The 19,628-nt window shown below is 40.2% G+C and overlaps 1 protein-coding gene and 1 pseudogene across 1 annotated transcript; both read right to left on the bottom strand.

The window, feature by feature from the left end:
• The window catches only part of LOC109475440, a 6,133-nt pseudogene extending 1,846 nt beyond the window's left edge, over window positions 1-4,287 (bottom strand).
• A 1,878-nt stretch (window positions 4,288-6,165) lies between these two features.
• LOC109475452 (deleted in malignant brain tumors 1 protein-like) lies at window positions 6,166-13,811 on the bottom strand. Its single transcript, XM_019776053.1, has 7 exons — window positions 13,601-13,811; window positions 12,617-12,783; window positions 10,331-10,338; window positions 8,291-8,475; window positions 7,231-7,365; window positions 6,647-6,859; window positions 6,166-6,326 (listed from the first exon to the last, which is right to left on the bottom strand). The coding sequence occupies exons 1-7, from the start codon at window positions 13,809-13,811 to the stop codon at window positions 6,166-6,168; spliced, it is 1,080 nt and encodes a 359-aa protein (XP_019631612.1).
• Window positions 13,812-19,628: the final 5,817 nt, after the last annotated feature.

Here is a 19,628-nt window from a genome sequence, read left to right on the forward strand (position 1 = left end):
GATAACATATCCTGGACCTTTTGCTTAAAGTACATAACACAATTAGATAGGGATACCATAACATGTAGCATATCTGAATCACCTGGTACAGAGTTTTGATCGCGTGCCAGTCTTCAAACTTCAACATCAGGCCCTCGAGTCTGTCCTCGGCAGTCTCGCCCTCTCCAAACGACCACTGCATGTTCCTGCTGCATCCTCCTGTCAGGCGGTCACCCCCCACAAAGATCGGTCTGAGTCCTCCTGATGCTGTTCTTGGAACGTATCTGCATGAAGGAGACAAGATATGTTGTAAACTTGTTGTTATATTTTTGCTGTTCACAAAAAACAAATTCCTTGTTATGATATCAAACTTAAGGTTACCCTGGGTGCCATCCGATTTGTAACTGCAACCCCAATTTATTTTTTCGGGGTTGACATTACAAATCAGATGGCACCCAGGCTAACATTAAGGTGCACACTACCCAAGAAATTCCTAGATATACAAATATAACAGATGTCATATGCTACAGAACCATCCTATAAAAGGAAAGGAGTCATTACATTGGTGTGTTAGGCATCCATTTACACACCAAATCAAATTCTACATGCATTACAGCTGTTCTCGGAGTAAGATTTATTTATGGGTAGGCAGGATAAGAAAAAAAATGCAGTGTCCCCATGTACCGAGACATTTAAAAAACCTATTACCCATATATCCACAACACTTACTCTCTCTGTATGTGCTTTAGGATATCCACAAGATCTCCAGAGACGGTTTCATTCTTGAAAAGAAGACCGTGGGGGAACTGGAAACAAGAAAGACATTGCCCTTGCTTTATTATATAACTCGACTACTCTGCTGGCCAGTTAAGTGATCATAATACTTTCTCATGGTATTTTTTTGCCTACTGGCAAGGCCATGTTGATTTGATTATATGGGTGACATCCGTGCGCGCATGGATTTTCGTCCATTAAAAAAAGGTTTTGATCATACTGTAATTCATACAAAGTAGCTACAAAATGAGCAAATAGATGTAAATGGAAAAAAAAAATTGGAAAATGATACTCATGTCGCAGAGTGCCAAAATCCATTCCCAAGGACAAGAAGAAAATGTGAAGGGATGAAAATGAAGTCTCCATGCCAATGATGAATTACTCTGTGTGTTTAGTACTATTAATTTGTTCAACCATCACAGCCACCAAGATTTTGTAATAAAGGCGCCTTTTTTTATTCACACACTCGCATCAAGTTTTGGGTTCCCAGAGGATGTCATCCATATAATCAGATCAACATGGCCCAATATAAAACTAGTTGAGTCACACACAGAAAGGGACAATGCACATATAAGTCAAGCACATTTATTCAATGACTACTTTGAAAAGTTCTTACAATCACCCCTGTACAGGAATAGAAATTGAATAGTTCATACACTCACCCATGTACAGGAATACATGTAGAAATATACAGGAATAGAAATGATACAAATAACAAGGGAAATACCATGCTCTATTTCCTCTAACATAAGATATACAATTTACAAATTACCATACTGGAGATGGTAGCCTGTGTTTTGCAGACCAATACAATGGACCGGGTACATAGCATATAGAGGTGACAAGTTAGGCTGGGTGCCATCTATTTTGTAACAGGGGTCCTTGAACTCGCCAACCCATGTCAGGGGAGTGCAGGGACCCATGTTATAACACAGATGTCACTCAGGCTAATGACAAGTTGGCACAAAATACTCTATGAAGTGTCAAGCTTACCTCCTTTGAAGGCTGGCCCATTGTGTCTGTGTATTGGTGGGGTATGTGGTTCACTACAACGTTGGAGAACTGTCTGAATGCTGGCACGTGTCTGGTGAGGATTCGACTACCAAGGATAATGAAGTCTCTCCGCAGATCAGCCCAGGTGTCTGGTGTAGGTAGAGAATCCCCAATCTCGTACAATGGCAGCGGCTTGATGGGTTCATCATCTGGCAGGTGGTGGGCTGATACTCTGTCCTCTACTGCTTCATGGTGAGTCCAGTGGATAGATTTGTTCCTGTTGGTTTAAACTGGTGGTGTGTTGTGACGTAGAAATCGAGGTTGTCAAAGATGATGGAATATGTTGGAGGTGGTGAGGATGGTTAAGGGCTGGGGGTGTCGTCAATGGAAATGTTCAGAAAGTCAACTTCAAGATCATCCATGTCTTCACTTGTTACTTGGAAGGGGGTTGGCATGGACTGTTCAACTGGTGAAGGGTTGTTGTTGTGGTCTTGGTTGTGTGGTGTGTCCGTTTTCTGTGTGTCTGTTTCCTGTGATTGTTCTGCGTAGTACAGTGTTCTGTGGCTCTCTTCAACTCCTTCAGTCCCTCTCCACACATCTTCGCCATCTGCTCCTGTTTCAACCTGGCATTCCCCTGGCTGGTGGTGATTCCCATTTTACTCAGCCGGTTGAAGACAGCCTTCTTCGCCCCACCGTACTGCAGCACAGCATAGTAGTATGCAAATGCTGCCAGTCTAGGTTCACGGCCACGTAGTGCCACAGCAGCACTTGCACTTGAGTGGGGTACAGATTGCTTAGTTATTGTGTCCAAGACGGAGAGGGAAAATGGTGCAAGTCGCTTCAAGTCACTGTGGAGAGCTTTGATGGAGAAGTTTTCTAGCTGGTGGGCTGTAGACCTCTGGAGAAGGAACATGTTGTTTGTAGCTGTCAAGTTCTGGCATTCTGAATTTACGATGTGCAGCATTTCGCTTTTGAGCTGGTCTGACAAACTGTCACATGTCATCATCAGTCTTGCTGCAGTCTTGAACTGCCAGGTTTTCCACAATCCCTGCAACCTGGTCCTTGCACGTGACATTGTCAGGTCTGTCGGGCCGTGATGGATACGTGGCTGTGATCTGAAAGAACAGATATTTCTCTTGATCAATTAACCTAATAATGGTCCATATGCTTTCATTATAAAAATACTATATTAATAAAATTTTTCATACATAACAGCACATGTTTAAAATGTTTACTCCAACACCATGGACATGTCATTCTTCTTAAATGTAGGAAAATGTCATCCTCTATCATTTGTGTTGATAAACAATGATTTTGCACCTAGACTAAAAAGTCACACCGTGTCGTGAGCTCTGGAAGAAATCAGTAGTTCTTGCACAGCTGCACAGTAAGCTTTTATACTCACTACTGTAATTCACTTTATGTTCACGGTAGCAAAATTTCAGACTGAGAAAAATGGACATGTTCACGGTGGCAACAGGTGCAGGAAAAAGAAATTATTTGTTAACTGTATTGATAAGTTCACTGTACACAAGTGACAGTGAAAACAGTGAACATAAAAGTACAGTGAAAAAATCAGGAATTACAGTATGTTGAGAAAACAGTAACAGCAAGACTCCTGAATTTGTTCTGCTTGAGTTCAAAATGTGTTATGTAGCCCAGGTAATACAAATTCAGTATATTTTGTGAATCGTGCTATAATAACAGCAGTAATAATTTGTCATCGTACTGATTAAAAATTACTTGTGATATCAATACATTGTCTAAATCAATGATGCTATGATCAACACAACAATTCCCATAGATGGCACTATCTACCACGGCGTTGCATGGAAAAATTACAATATTCTAAAGAAATGTGCGACTAGTGGGGGAGGGGGGCTACTACTCTATGTTGCACCGCAAATACCAGGGCACCAAAACAAATTTATGATATACAACGTTATAGATCGGGACTTGATTTTTTGAAGCCTTAGTATCTTTCTGTAGACAAAAGAATATGAACTAGCTCACCTTTGTCTGACTGGTTCTTGGCGGAGGAACTTTCAATCCCTTTGCGCTGCAAAGCTTTTTCAGAGCCCGTGGTGTTTTGGTGGGGGTCGGCTCGCGAGAACGCTTGTCTTTCTCGGCGGGCTCAGGCGTTTTTGGTAGGGGTATCTCTGGAACTGTTGGCAGAATCCTTGGCTCAAGCGACGGGGTCGTTCTCTGAGAAGATTCCGGCGTTGTTGTGGCCTCCAATCCTCGGTCGTCGATTTCTTGCCAGGCTTTCAGCTGCTCCAAGGCTTGCTCGATTTGCCCCACACTTCGCGTGCACTTCTTGCATAGCCGTTCGGACGCACCCTCCCTTTGGACTAGAACTACGCCGATAGCAGACAGCCGGTCGCAAAGTTTTCCCTCGTTGGCATCCTTTGGTTGGTCAAAAATCTTCCGAAATGACTGTAGTCTCCCGTCTCCGCGAAGATTGACGCTGCAAAGACGACAACAGTCGGCATAGTTCGGGGGAGAGGGATTGCCTTTCCCCGGGAGCTGTGCCGACGCCATCGCCGCAAACTGCCGATCTTTGTGAGGATTTCATCGAACGGCATGCTGTCCTTCTTAGCATGGAACTGCTAACAAGTGTTACCAGCGCGATTTCGCGATGATAAGACGAAAACAAGGCCATAAAAAACATCTTGCTACAAGAAATAGCTGCACTCGACGTACATGTGTGAATCTCGCGGCAGATTTTTTGACCCCGACAAAACAACAGGGTCACGTGAGAAATTAGGCGATCTGATTGGACAAAGGCGTCTACGTGCCATCCAATCAGAAAAGGCTCCGCCAACCGGGCCTCACGTGGCTTAGCTCATTTCGTGACATCATCACCAGACGGAAAGAGTGTAACCGTTCCCAGACGATTTTTTCGGGGTAGCCGTTATACAAATCGGATGGCACCCAGGCTACGTTGGTTTATGTCCTAAAAGAGGAGTAAGTTGTCTCTAAGGCATATCTGCTAAGTAACGCAAGTAAATAAGTTACGTGATATTTCTTGACTCTTTTGGTACAGGGAAGCGGGTAACTTATACAACGTTTTGCGTGAAAGGGGTAACTACTAGTACTTAAATTTCTGTGCAACAGTGCCACTATGCGACTCTTACGTACCTTTCAAAGCATTTACTCCAGTGAGGTCACGTGATGACACGGTGATGATGATTGAAATGGCGTTTTGGGAAAAACGCCGGTCAGTGAGGAGGTTCGCTTTGGTTCAATACATCTAAGTATTTTAACGTTTCATACCTCAGAAGACCATGAATACATGAGATAAGAAAGGGAGGTTTAATGTTGGCTGTTGTTGCAATTTTCTAGCATTCTAGTGATCACAGAATAAGTGACGAAAGTTTTGTGAAAACACAACATGCGCCGCGTCCACCTTGCTGTCCCATCTTTTCGAAAGATTTTCCGCTGTGTCGCTGGGTGCAAACGTATTTCCATGCATTCAGTAAATGATAGACATGTATAGGGTCATATTCATATGATTCTTTATTGCTCATGAACACTGATTTTAGTGGCATACCTCGAAGTGCGGTCATGTCGCCAACTGACCGTAAACTGCCCCTTCAACTTCAAGTAAACCGGTAACCTTGCGATACCATATGTGGAATGTGGACTACAGGGTAGAAGAAGAAATGGTCCCAAAAAGGTGGATGATCCACCAGTTTGGTTAGAAAAGGGATTATATATTTGGAAACTTCCTTGACTGAACCAAACAGAGACTTCCGGTGGACAGATTCTAATCTTCACCGATCGGCCTGGCCTGGCCGCCCGGTAGGGGGGTGGTTAACGTTGCGCGTGCGGGGAAGTAAATGAGGTGTGACTGTTACTGTTACTTTTGGAGAAGCAGGGCAAAATGTTGAAGAGTATGTAACCCTGGCCTGAGTCTAATTATAAGGGGTTGGGCCAAACGTGTGTTACTGTGAATTCTGGAGAAGCAGGGCAACATGTTGAAGAGGCTGTTGTTACTGTTCAGCTTGAGTGAGTGTCGATTATCCTTTAATTCCATCGAGTGCAAAATTAGACTATTACCTTTTCTGTGAAGTTGCTGATTCCCAAGGGAGAGGTAAAATGAACCCATGCTGTTGGTTTTATCTGTGGTAATGGACAGTCATGTTATTTTAAAAACCTAATGGACTGATGGGCTATCTATATTGCTATCTTGTAGTTTTGTTACCTTTTTTGTGAAGTTCTGAAATGCCCTGTGTTTTAGCATGTCCAATAGTTTGCCACTACTGGCTTCACTGTTGATCTGTCTAAAGGGGTGTTTTTGGACCGAGGCGTTTTTGACTCTTTATCTTCTTTATTGCTAAATTGTTTCGTCAATTCAATAAAGATGATGTCAAAAACACTGCAATCATTTTTGAGCCCTGTTTGTTTTAAATAAAATCACCCGTTTCTGGGATCCAGGACCAGCTGCTTAAGAGTGCCTTGTGATGTCAGAAGTGTCCTGACAAACGATCCGTCCTTCCGGGCTACTGAGATGTGTCCGCCAATGTCACTCCAGTACACATTCCCACCAGCATGGTCCAATCTGCTGCACGTGTAAGCTACATTTAACAACAGATGGATATATCATATGTTGCAGTCAGTAAATAAGAAAAGATAGAGGGGGATACATTTTTATTCAAATTCCGTTGAAAAAACTCTCGACATTTAATATGAAGATTTCACAAATAGTGACATTTTATTCAAAACTTGAAGGTGGATGTTTTCAACTGACCAGAACAGCAAGTAAGTGATTTTCCTTTCAATTTAGTCTACAATGAAAGCTCCATGCAGTAGTACAAGCGTATACATGTGAAATTCCATAAGGCATACTGTACAGCGATGAGCAGTAACAAGAAAAAGATTGGCGAATATCACCCACTGTAGCCTCGCAACTCCACAATGGTCTCTGTGTTACTTCCATCACGACGAGCCCGCCCGATGCTTCCATATTCCGCCCAGTACATGAAGTCAGTCATAGGGTCGTAGTCCAGTGACAATGGCGACAACGATAACGCATTGACCTTTGACCCGTCCTTGATTTCAATTTGAAATGTTCCATCGAATAAGGTAGAAACCAACAGGAAAGGTTCTCCTATTTTTGATGAAAGTAGACATGGAAAATCGTTTTTGTTGTTGTTTACAAACATACATGTATGAAGTTCAATATACAATTACATGTATACATGTCGGTTTGTAAAATATTTTCTTACGAAAGTTCGAAAATTTTGGACGTTTATATTATGTAATTGGGTATTTGCTCTTTTTTATAAACATATGGAGTTCTATGCAATTACATTACATACTAGTCAGATGATTGTAAAACATATTCTCCCAAAATTCAATCATTTAGGTCGTCTATACAGAATTGTTGTGAATAAGATGTTTTAAATATCTTTGTAAGTATATGATTAAACAAAAACGTTCATTTTTAAATGCTTGTACAACATTTAAAAATGGACGCACCTGTACACTCCACGCCTGCAGCTTGGTCGTACCTACAGTTTAGATCGTGAATCATCCATCCTGGGTACGAGCAGTTGAACAGGCTAGTCTCGTCCCCATTACAATGCAGGTCATCCATGAAGATTGGCCCTCTTCCTATAAAGGAAACGACACCAATTATATCAGGCAACATTGAGATATGGCGAAGAGAAATTCAAGTAGTACTTTAGCTTATGTTATTGAATTTCAAGGGGTGTAGTAAAATGTTAAACTTTATTCCAACACAAAGGTTACACAAAGGTACAATTTTCAACGGCCACGAGTTATGGTTACAGCCACGTGACCCTTATTCACAAGACTTTACGGATACGTGACATAAGCAATTTATCACAAGTGCCAGGGATCGGAGTTTATATCGTCCTCCGTCTCTGTTAGGTTATGGTTGGAGTGCCCTGATATATATCTCCTCTTAAAACGTAGTCTTTATCAGAGTCCAGTATTCTAACTTTTTCCAATAAGTCGATATGGCCCAGTGATTTAATGTTAATGTGTTGACAAAATTCCTATGAGAGCGAGCTGGGGCGTTTGTGTTCTAGAAATCTGGTCCTCAAGGTGCGTTCTGTCTCACCGAGATTACGTTTTGAAGTGATTGGTAATTCATTATCCTGATGAAGGCGAGAGTGGTCGTTTAAAATTTTGTCTCTGTGTGATCTTTTTGTTGGAATTAAGTTCAACATTTTACCAACACAGATGAACTTTCGTGATAATTTCAATGGTTATTTATCTTTTTTATGTTCATACACTTACAATTATGTTTAGGCCATGGGTGTACATTAACGATTATTAGTAAAAGTAACCGGCGACAAAATTTAAAAAAAAATGTATCAACACTTGTTTCTGCTCCGTCACACACTTACAGATGTTTAGCAATAAAGTTGATTTGATCAAGTCTATATGGCCTAACGTCGAATACATGAATGTATGTAAAATGAATATAGCATAGCTGTTGTGTTGTATATAAGGCCATGTTGTTTATACTTAGTACATAAAAGAAAATTAGTTGAAAGTAGGTAAATCTCACCTGGGCCAAAATACGCATTGTTACGAACTTGTTGAGCACTTGGGTAGCCAAGCATTTTGCAAACAACGTCTGCATCCTTCATGTCAAACTGGTTGTGACAAACTGTGCCCCAGGTCATACTGTCGGCCGGTCGGACTTCCACACGTCCTTCACTCTGACTGGAACCTCCGACAAGACGGATTCTGCTGTGACCTGAACGTGAATTTTTTAACAAGGCTAAGAGTATATACGTCGATGAAGGTTAGACATCCAGATAAAAAGATACGCCAAAAGGCACAAGCATCTGTTTGAGTAACTGCTTTTTTTTCCAAAATCATATCCAGTTGCTTGAGTAACTGCTTTTTGGCGTATCTTTGAGTACATAATTGTCCCGTATACTATAATGCGTATGATGAATCATCAATATCGCGTATTAACCTCATAGATACAATAACCATTGCCGACGAGGCTGGACCCTTCATGCATTTAAACAACCAATAGTTTTATCACCTAAGGCCATAGCAAGTAGATACTATGGGTGACAGCCTCCACAGACTCCATATTTAATGCTATAGGTCGAAAAACAAGGCAGGCGGGCCAAAAACATGAGTCCTACTTTTACCAATGTTGGCATCATAACCCTTGTTAAACAAGAAATAACGCCTATATTGTGCCAAGGTTACTACCAACTATTACAACGTCACTAAAACAACTTTAAAAAAATAAAAGTTTTTCAATCATTGTGCATGGATTTGATTTAGTGGGATCAACGCATATAAAAGGAATGAAAAACATATGTACATCAAAGTAAAGGACAAAACAAGAATTCCGAGATCCTATACATCCATGTGATATGTGAGCTTTTTGTAACTGTTTTTATTTGTCTCATTAACTATGTAAATAAGGTCGTAGTTACCATAGTCTAGTTTAATCTATTCTTTTAAATTCAAATTACACAATCATGTCTTTAAAGTTCCTCTCCTCGACTTCACTTCAACATGTCCTCTTGAATTATGCAAATGACCTCTACATTAACATAAAACATGCACAGTGATGTTAACCTTTAAGTAACTTACACATATGTCACAAGGTAAAATTCCCATCATTTACCAAAAAGGAATCACAGAATTTTCACATAAATTATGCAAATTAGGTCATCATTTGCATAATTAGTATCTGTTGATGTACACGATGGTCAAATTTGGTCCCAAATATTCCAACCTTTTTTCGAACCGAAGCATGTTCGATATGACGTCATTCGAAGCGATCGTTCGATCCGGGGTCACCCGCGGTCATGTACAGCAAACCCGCGGCTTCAAGCCCGTTTTTACATGGGTACCACCTAACAGAAAAAAATCCACCTTTTCACAAATATAAACCGATTTTGGGACAGTACATCTATGCCCTATTTTATAGGGGATATGTAACATGTAACGAAGCTACTGCTGTTATCGTGTGTGACCTTGAAGATCATAATTATTGTTAACGGGGATACGTATAAGTTACCCCCTGCACTTACTCACACGGCCTGACATGCGTGCAAACATGGTATTTCAACCGCAACAAAAACAAGTTCAATTTACCACAAAAAGGTTATAAATTGTAGGCAAGACAAAAATCAAGACCTGTGTCGGACGGATTTTTTAAAGGTGGCGGCATTCTGAAATTATTGGTATTGGAAGTTTAAAACAATGCATTTTTTTACCTCATTTTAGACCTTATCAACACTTAAATAAAGAAAACTGTCCGACTCAAATCTTAATTTTGTTTTACTGTTCTTTAAAATGCAAACATTTCTGGGAGATTTGGGGTCGATTTAAATCAGTAGTTTGGTTATCTACGTCGATTGTACTAGAATAAGCATTCAACGCGTTGATAGTGACGTTACACACATTTAAGCATTGTAATAAAAACAACAACATTTGGTATATGCAGTGCTGATTTTTATCATATGTGGACAAGAGAGTACCCGTGAAACTGTTAATTATTGTTTAAGAAAAGGTTTGCCGTTGAGACTAGCTCCCGAGATACCCTTCCGTGGAATTGGAAATTTGGCACTACGAATCGACCTCCGTGCTAAATAGATTACATGACTGTATAAAAGCACTTATTATTTAAAATACTGTAATTATAGAATTTCCTCCCTAATTATGCAAATTAAGTCTTTATGTGCATAATTTGCATCTAATTATGGGCATCTCTCTCAGGTACCTACCAAGAATGATGGTATGTAGGTAAAATACGTTGTTTCTGTCTGGACTTATCGGCTGAAAACGATTTCACCAGAAAGTCACCTGCAGTTCCAGAACAAGCTGCTAGGGTGACCAAACCCACCCCACTTATTCCAGACAGCAAAAGCTATCCGTCACAAAAAAGACAAGACCATAGCATGTTCAGAACAGAAGATATACAAACCGGAAGTTCTGCTGCAGTACCAAGGTCGGCCACAAGAAGGCCCATATTTGACCTTGACCTTTGTGTACCTTAGACCTACCAGGATACTAAATATCATCACAATCCATAAAGGCGTTCTGAAGTTTTGTTGACCACAAAGTTGTGGAAACACATAGACAGACAGACGCACCAAAAACAATACCTCCATTTTTCATGGAGGTAACAATAAATCAGAGTATTATCTTTTCTCTTCCTATCTGCAATCCATGTTCAGGGATCGCAACAAACATCTTTGGCCATTTTCGGCATGTTGACCACTGTCAAAGGGCAACAATATGTCTTTTTTTTCAAATATCAGCTGAAAATTAAGTCGCGTGCATGCTGATGTCAACCATAGAAATTACTTGCTGTGGCCTAATAAGACTCTTTATTATGACAAGAAAAAAATTATGATAATCTTATAAGGTCTCTTGCAGAAAGCAGGCATCAAGAACAACTCGTACAACACATTGAATTATTAAAGTTAGCTGTTCCGATTACAGAGCGCTGTTTAACCCTATCTAGACCGGGCTTTTTGGGGCTTTGTGGGACTCATTCGTCCCCCCCCCCACAACTCGCGAACGGTATATCGTATGACCTCCAAATCTTTTAGAGGATGGTGTACTAGTAAACATTTATGTTAACTACAATTATTATGTCGTTATGGCGTAATATGACGTCATAATGACGTCATTAATGTAATTTTATTGGCCCAAACCGAATAGATAAGTTATTCACTAAAAACTCAATAGTATACAACGTGTAACAAAAAGAGTTCATAATGGAATATTAGGGTGTACTAAGACTTCTAATGCCTAAAACAACACCAGTGACGTCATAAAATAACGCCATGCATATTTCAGCAATCCGCCATCTTGGATTATAAAGCTTGAAATTTTGAAAAGAGTTTTTTTTTTCAAGATAAAGGTTAAGATAAATTGAAATAGACTTAAGACGTACATTATGAACCTTTTTGTAAAAAGAAATGGAAGTAATGAAATTTTAAGGAAAATAACCTGTTTGTACCTTATCTAATGATAACCACAAGTCTTTATTTGATACACAATACACATATGTACTTTCCTGCAAAGATTGAAATCAAATATCATCCTACTTTGTCATTTCTAGAGCTTCAAACATAGCCCTATATGGTAATTTTTGTACATGTCCAAAATATGGCCTACTTTTAGGGACAAGTGCACTACAACGACACAAGACCCCAACCTCCACAAGTATTCATTTGATAGACAAGACATGGTGTTACTTTGGGCAAAGCACCTTACCAGATTGCTTTCTTTCTTTTCTAGATATTGTATTCTAGACATGGCTGAAAACCATATTCTTCCTAAAATTCAAAATTTGACCTACTTCTAAGGACAGCCACGTGACAATGAAAGAAGACCTTAAAGTTTGCAAGCATGCATTTTATAGCACATATGATTATAAATCTATGATTCAAGTTTGAAGCAAAAAAAATCACCATCTTTGGACTTACAGCACTTTGAAGTTGGGCAGAAATAACACATTTTCTTAAGCCTCAAACACTGTATTGTTTTAGGGTTGCCCATGCCAGGTCCTTTAAATGAACTTCTTGAAAATTTCAAAGCTATTCTAGAATAGCGGATAAGTTGGTCTTTTAGGCCTATATTTTGTTTTTCCATGATATTCAAGCACTTGCTCGTAATTGTGCCTTAAGCTATGCCAAATTTCATGTTTTCAAATGTCTAAATCAGGGAAAATGGCCCCGAAACTTATTTGGGCCGTTACCATGGCAACCATGGGTGTTGGGCCATGGGCCAAGTACTATCACTGTGCACAGTTTGAGCCAAATCGATTTTTTACCCCTGCCACCATTGTTCGATCCTTACAGACATTCGCTCTTAAAGCCTTCACTGTTCTCATCAAACGCCAAACGTTGAAATGGTAACATATTACCAAATGTTCAATGTACGTACCGCAAACAACGCCGACGTCATCACCATGCTTACAGTCATGAACCCACCATCCCCTGTGCGAGCAGTTAAACAGGCTACTCTCTGTCCCATCACATTGTAGGTCCTCTAGGTAGATCGGTCCCGTTCCTAGAGATTCAAAAAGTTAACAGATCATCATCAGATGTAGTCATTACAATAATCTGCAAATTTTGTAGATTGGGTCATACATTTTGAAGGTATTATAGCGAGGGTCAAAACCCGCCTCACGCGCAACTGCATAATGTCTACGTGCAAAAACTTGGGCAAATTTTGGGGATCTGTAAGTGGTGAGTACCGTCTCCGTACGGATTCCTACGGATTTGCTGCATGCAGACACGACCTAGCACTTAAAGTGTATGCAAAACTTTCTCTGCGTGCGGGCTGCGGATTCACCACCCGTGTGAGCGATGCGCACGCAATGTACGTATCGGTACGTACCGTACGTAAGCAGCACGTGTAAGTACGGCCTGCATACGGTTAAGTAGCAATAGCTCAGGTAAAGTAGAATCGCTCGTGAGTTGTAAACACGTTACAACTCAGTTCACACTTGCGTAACGAACGATGCACGCAACCGCTCACGGCCAGACGTGGCGTGCAGACCAGATACTTACGCCTTGCGCAACCGTGTGAGTGGCGTACATTGACGTACTGCTCACACCAATCCTTTCCCACGTTTTCAGAAAAACGTAGCAGACGTGGCCTCTCCAAAAAAACAAACCCACGGACAAAAAACACGGCGGGTCGTGAACAAAAGGTAATACCTTTTGTACACGCCGATGCATATGATTGTCAACATGTAGGTTTATTAAACCTGTATTTATTTAGCAACGTCGGGCAAAATGTTCAATAAAGGTTATCTTGAAAGTTCATCTGTGTTGGTAGAATTCATTATATTGAACTGCGAGGTAAATCAAGAAAGTGATACCTTCGCCAAAATAGGCATTAGGGCGCACTCGATAGACATTCGCGTAGCCCAGCATCCTGCAGACAACTTCTGCATCCTTCAAGTCGAAACCGTTGTGACAGACTGTGCCCCATCTGGAACTGTCGGCCGGCCGGACTTCCACACGTCCCTCGTTTGGACCGGAACCTTCGGCAAGACGGATTCTGCTGGAATCTGAAAATGAAACAATCATCACTATTAACGATATCCTAGTAAATACATAATTCTTTTTATTACCTTCGCCAAGAAGGTTATGTTTTCAGTAGCGTTTGTCCGCCTGTTTGTCTGTCTGTCTGTTTGTCTGTGAACAGCATAACTCAAGAAGCTTAATATGCATTGTCATGAAACTTAGTAGGTGGGTAGGTCTTCATGAGAGCTAGACATGATTAGATTTTGGCCCCCCTGGCGGCTTTCCTAGGTACTGCAACAGAACATCCGGTTTTGATATCTCGCGATCTGGACATACTAAGGTCACAAATTTTTGGTGGTAGATAGCTCTTGGAGTAGGAAAGAAGTGACATGAGTTTGGACCCCCTAGCAGCCTGTTGTGGAACTGCAGGAGCATTTGTTGAAAAATTTTTGAAGAAGGATAACTCAAGAACCAGTTGGCGGATTGTCATGATTTTTTATATGTAGGTAGCTGAAGTGATGCTTGACATCATCAATGACAAATCAGGAGCTAATTTGCATATTAATTAATGAGGACATTCTATAAATCTGCTTTGTTCGATAATAGGACTATGAAACACTTGTGACATGTAATTGAGAACGAAAAAAACCACCCGAGGATATGTATTATGTAAATGAAGACCTAATTTGCATAATTAGGGAAATTTTCATAATTTCATAGCTGTAACTGCTGGGAATTTCATACTTGCCACATTTGGAAGTTAAGTGAAGGCGAACATCAATATAATTTATTCAAACCATTACCTCATTTGCATAATCTATGAGCAATTGCTATAATAGCCTTTATGTTAAGATAAGGCTGTCATTGGCTGGAGAATATGATCAACTGATACAATCCATGCAAATGAGGCTCTTCTTTGTAAAATCAATCATTAAAATTGTATAATTGTAAATTGTAAAATTGTCACCCGCAAGGGTTAACAAAATTTGGCGAAGGTATGAGATTGTGGAACTCTTGTTAGAACACTGCATTGCTGTTCATCATGTTACGATGCTAAATTTTATTCCAACATAAAGGATCAGATTTTTAGCAATCACTGTCGCCTTTATGATAATAATTATTGACCAATCAGTTGCATACATTAAATCGGTGAGAGCAACGGTTACAGACAAGTGACCTTATTCACTTCACGGATACGTGACGTCAGCAAACGTAATAGAGACGGAGGACGATATAAATTCTCTGTCACGTTTGATGAATTGATGACGTCACATATCAGTTAAGTCTACCGTCTTTTAGTGGCCAATACAAAACGTGGATTCGCCAGGCCTCCGTGGAGGTAATTTGTCGTGAATCACCATCACATGTCCTGAAACATCTAAATTGACTTATTTATTCAGAAATTGTTACATAACAATACATCTAAAGATGGCGGGCTTATAAACGTAGCCGATTTGAAATGTAGTTGTAAATACACGAATTAAAAATCATAATTCACAGTATTGTAGTGTCCATGCTATCTGTGTCTATGCGCAATTGTCAATTGTCTGTATGAAATTATTAAGGGAATGTATTTCTTGACATCTCCAACTCATGAAGGCTTTTGACGTAACTGTGGTGTTTGTATAAAGTCCGGGTACGGGTATACAAGTTACCTGGCAAGATATTACAGGAAATTGACCAGGGCTGGGGCGAAACGGAAACAAACATTTTAACTGAGTTGAGGGCGGCCCATGATGAGAAGGACCCATTGCGAATGAAACAGCGGGAAGCTTGTCTTTCGTCAGAAGTGCGTTAGGCATGTGGTGGACATACTAGTACGCTGAGTGCGTCCGAAATACGCTTGGTCTGCGCAATGCATTCGAACGCCATACGGATGACACATACAATCTATGCGGTGAATTCGTTATTCATACGCTACATGTGCGTCACAGTAACGTTACATATTGTGCGTACAACAGAACTGTTTGTGCGCAACTCATTAACAATGGCGATACACAGAATCGAAGTGTGAGCAATAACATTTAGACGCCAACATTATCAAAACATGAGTCTGACCACAATTAGCGGTCAGACACTTATCATAGAGACTGTAAAATTTAACTGTAGCTGTGGTGCTTTAATGACAAAAGGACGGTCGCACACCTCGTGACTTCTAGTGGTCTCTTCTAATATAGCCTCGCGCTTTTGGGAGGCATCAGAATTTCGCCATCAAGGTTAGTTATATAAAAGGAAAATAGATTCTCTGCTCTTTGTAAGACGTTATATTTCCGGATGGTTTGAAATCTGAAAAATCCCCTGTTTCGAGTCAAAGTATTGATTGAATAACAACACGACATTGGCTCAATTTCTATAAGAATAGTAAGTGGAGGTTAGGGAGTTTGCAGCGACGACATTTCTTGTCACGGGTACGCCCAGAGATGTAGAACGGACTACTTTCTCTCGGAAGCAAAACTTTCTGGAACTCTTGTGGCTTGGCGGTTGGTTCGAAATGCGAAATTTCATTTTTCTGTAGTGAGAAGTTAACTCTCTGGTGGGATCGCGAATGTGATCAACTAACTGTGAAGAACGATGGCTTGTTCCGTCGGCCTTTGCGCGACCTAGCCTTACCATGATCAGAAGTAATAACTTACGATGCGTATCGCGCGGACTACGTTCCTTTCAAACAAAAACAGCGTGCTTACGTAGACCAAGTACAGAGATTTCACCAAAAACGTATCGCCCATGTTCTGACTGGTTCACACTGCACAGCACAGATGTCACTGCTTATAGAAACGCAAATAAAGTATTCTTATGTCTACCCAGTAACGTGCCATCTGAAATGCGGTCCCATTGTACGCTGTACAATTACATAAGACGTTTACGATCGTATTTTTACTATTAGACAATCATCTGAATATTTAGCGATCATACGATGATTATAAGTAGTTTATGAGTTATAGAGGGCCGGGTTTAAAAGCACCTCTGATCTTTGGGTGACCTTTCCCGTCACGATTTGAATTGGGTTTACTTTATCCAGTCCGGGCTATTTTGGTCATCCTGGGGATACTGTACAATTAAAACTTCAATGGTTTAAGTCATTAAAAAAGCCACTTTGAACATGATGATCAATGTTACCTGTGTACGCATGAATACCGTAAACCAGAAGTTCTAACCCTAATAGTTTTATCCTTTATTTATTACCTTCACAAGTTGGTGTAGCACCACTCCAAGTCCCGTTCGGCTGGCAGGTTATATTAGCTGTCCCCCACAGCTGATACCCGGGAATACAGGTGTACCTGACTGTCCGTCCTGATGTAAAGTTACTGTTGTTATCCCTGTTCCCATTGGCCGGCACACCGGGATCCCAGCATTGACCTGCAGTTCTGCCTGGAAAAGAACAATGTAAAGGTTTGGATTTTCTTCCTTTGTCATTTATTTCAGATCTACAATTATGTGTACATTTGCATTATTTTTATCTATTAATCTTCCACTTCCCATACAGTACATTACATAATATTACAGACTAAAAAGTCCTATAGTGTATATCAATGTGATTGTCAAATTTCAAATTAATCATGCCAATTAAGCGTCATTTACATAATTTGCAATTTGTTCTCATCTTCTGGACCCAAGAAACTAATCGTATAAGCCAAAGATCTTACTTAAGTATGAGAACTGGAACCCCTGACGGCTGACACCATAGTCAGATGTAAACCTCAGGAACAGCGTGTTAGATGTGCTGATGATGGGGATGATTTGCGAGCGGTAACCGGTTAACCTAGACATTATTGAATAATAAGGAAAATCTATATTTGACGCACAAACTATTGTAATATTGCCAGGTTTAGGGTAGTTATCGCTATGCAGAGTAAATTCAAGCGTTTAGAGTGTCTTGAATATACCATGTTGATTGGTCATCATTATTACTTCGTGTAGATTTGATTCAAGGAACATAAAATGTATAACTTAAGTCACGGGTCGTTTATGATTTTCCGATCTGCTTAAAACGTGTACGTAGTTTCAGTGAGATGTTTGTTTTTAACTTGACTGATACCTTTGTTGTCAGATGGCGCAAAGCCTTTACAGTTAACATTACCAAATCAAGAATCAGTTCGCACAAAGCTGAAAATAGAAAAAGGTGGCTATAGTCATATACCAGTTACCGGAGAAAAATGTCCCTCATGTCAAGAAACTGTTGAAGATGAATATTAGATTCTTAATTACTTGTTTGTCTATACTACAGATAAACAAAATGAACGAAACACATGTTAAAGCTAGTAAACCTTTTCCAAAGACAAACACGGATATTTTTAATGTACTGAAGTCATACCCCTGACCCCAAATATTTATGTAGGGCCTTACAAAATTTAGAAAGTACTGTAAAACGCGTAACACGCATCTTGTCAATACGACGTTTATAAGTTCACTTTTTTTTCTGAAGTAGTAGTAGTAGTAGAATAAACTTATTGTATTTCTCACTGTACAACGATGGCAACAATGACAATGTGAGCAATACAGTAAGTCTATTGTACAACTGTCAAGCAGTAAAATTCATTCCTTCATTCTAACAATAGTAGTCAGTCTGTACTTAAGTCGGTTTTCTTCTATCGCAAGTCAAACTTCACAAACCTCCGCAACGTCTGTTTATACCTTTCTATCTCTGCAGCATTAACACTGGCTCCATCGTAGATGGTGAGAAAGTCATGACCGTTCTCTGTGTGGAAGCTGTCAAGCGTGAGGCGAATGATGCTTCCTTCTGGTGCAGTGATCGTCCACTCGCAGTGCTCATTGTTGCCATAGTTACCGGGATAGTTTGGTGACGTCACAGGGCCTCCAGAAGGAGCCGTCAGGTTCCCTCCACATCCGCTGGCGCTGGATCCTGTGGAATGAGAAATAACATCCTCAGGTGCAGGTAACGTCACGTCACTATGTAAGCGTGCAGATAAGCTATGTTTTATACAGATTTACCGGGTATATACCTATCAGTATACACACGGTATGGACTTAAATATTGTGTATACTTATTTACTCTTCCCTTTCTTCTCATAGACTCTATGCTTCTGACTGGAGTAATGCTTCTCGCCCCTATTTTCAGCCGATGCAGGTGGCACTGAGGGGAACCGGGACGAGCTAAGAGGGAGATACAAACTCAGCCACGTTTGAGGTTGTCTTCTCGTCACAAATGCGTCACCTGCATCGGCTACATATAAAAGCAGGCTAGGACTCTAGTCAAAAGTTCTGAGGAAGTTGATAGACATCCAAAGGCGAAGCAAGGTAGCAGGGATCCTTGGTTGTGTAAGAAAATCCCAATATCTTAGCCTCAAATGCCTTCAGGAACTTGAGGCGAGTGATGTGAGGCGCAATCGCTCGCCTTTGATGGCAAGTGTCGACAGTCTAAGGTATTCCATCACATACATGTATAACTAGAATTCCACGAACCCATGCCTTCGATCAATGATGGTAACCTTTCTGACTGACAAATTATGAATGTTTCACATTGATTATGGAAATTAGATACTCACTTGCAATTATATCTTCTGATCATATTTTCAATCCAATGAATCTCTTCTTTTCTGACTTTTAAAAATACCCTGAAAGCCCATCTTATAAACCACCCCAGCCCCTTGTATTAGATCCTTATTCTCAGTTATAGTACTTTTATTTTATGTACACCAATAATTGTCTCATTATCGTTATTGTATCATTTTGCCTATGTTCGCATTATTTTTGCTAACAATCCCTTATGTATTATTTCATATCAATTTCATTTCATCTCAATTTATGCATACCATTGTTTCATTATTGTTATTGTATCATTTTGCCTATGTTTGAATTATTTTACAGTACCTAATGTATATGTATTATTTCATTTCAATTTTGTTTACTTTGGGTTAGTAT

Source organism: Branchiostoma belcheri, unplaced genomic scaffold (assembly GCF_001625305.1).
Source record: "Branchiostoma belcheri isolate BF01 breed outbred unplaced genomic scaffold, Haploidv18h27 scaffold103, whole genome shotgun sequence".
Lineage (NCBI taxonomy): Eukaryota > Metazoa > Chordata > Leptocardii > Amphioxiformes > Branchiostomatidae > Branchiostoma > Branchiostoma belcheri.

Bases quoted from the DNA above. Each gene is read 5' to 3' on its own strand.
- LOC109475452 (XM_019776053.1), bottom strand. From the start codon at position 13,811: ATGATTGTTTCATTTTCAGATTCCAGCAGAATCCGTCTTGCCGAAGGT. The intron at 6,860-7,230 runs GTGCGTCCATTT...CATCAAAAATAG, and splicing joins TGCAGGCGTGGAGTGTACAG to GAGAACCTTTCCTGTTGGTT. The intron at 6,327-6,646 runs GTGGGTGATATT...TGTTAAATGTAG, and splicing joins TGTGGAGTTGCGAGGCTACA to CTTACACGTGCAGCAGATTG.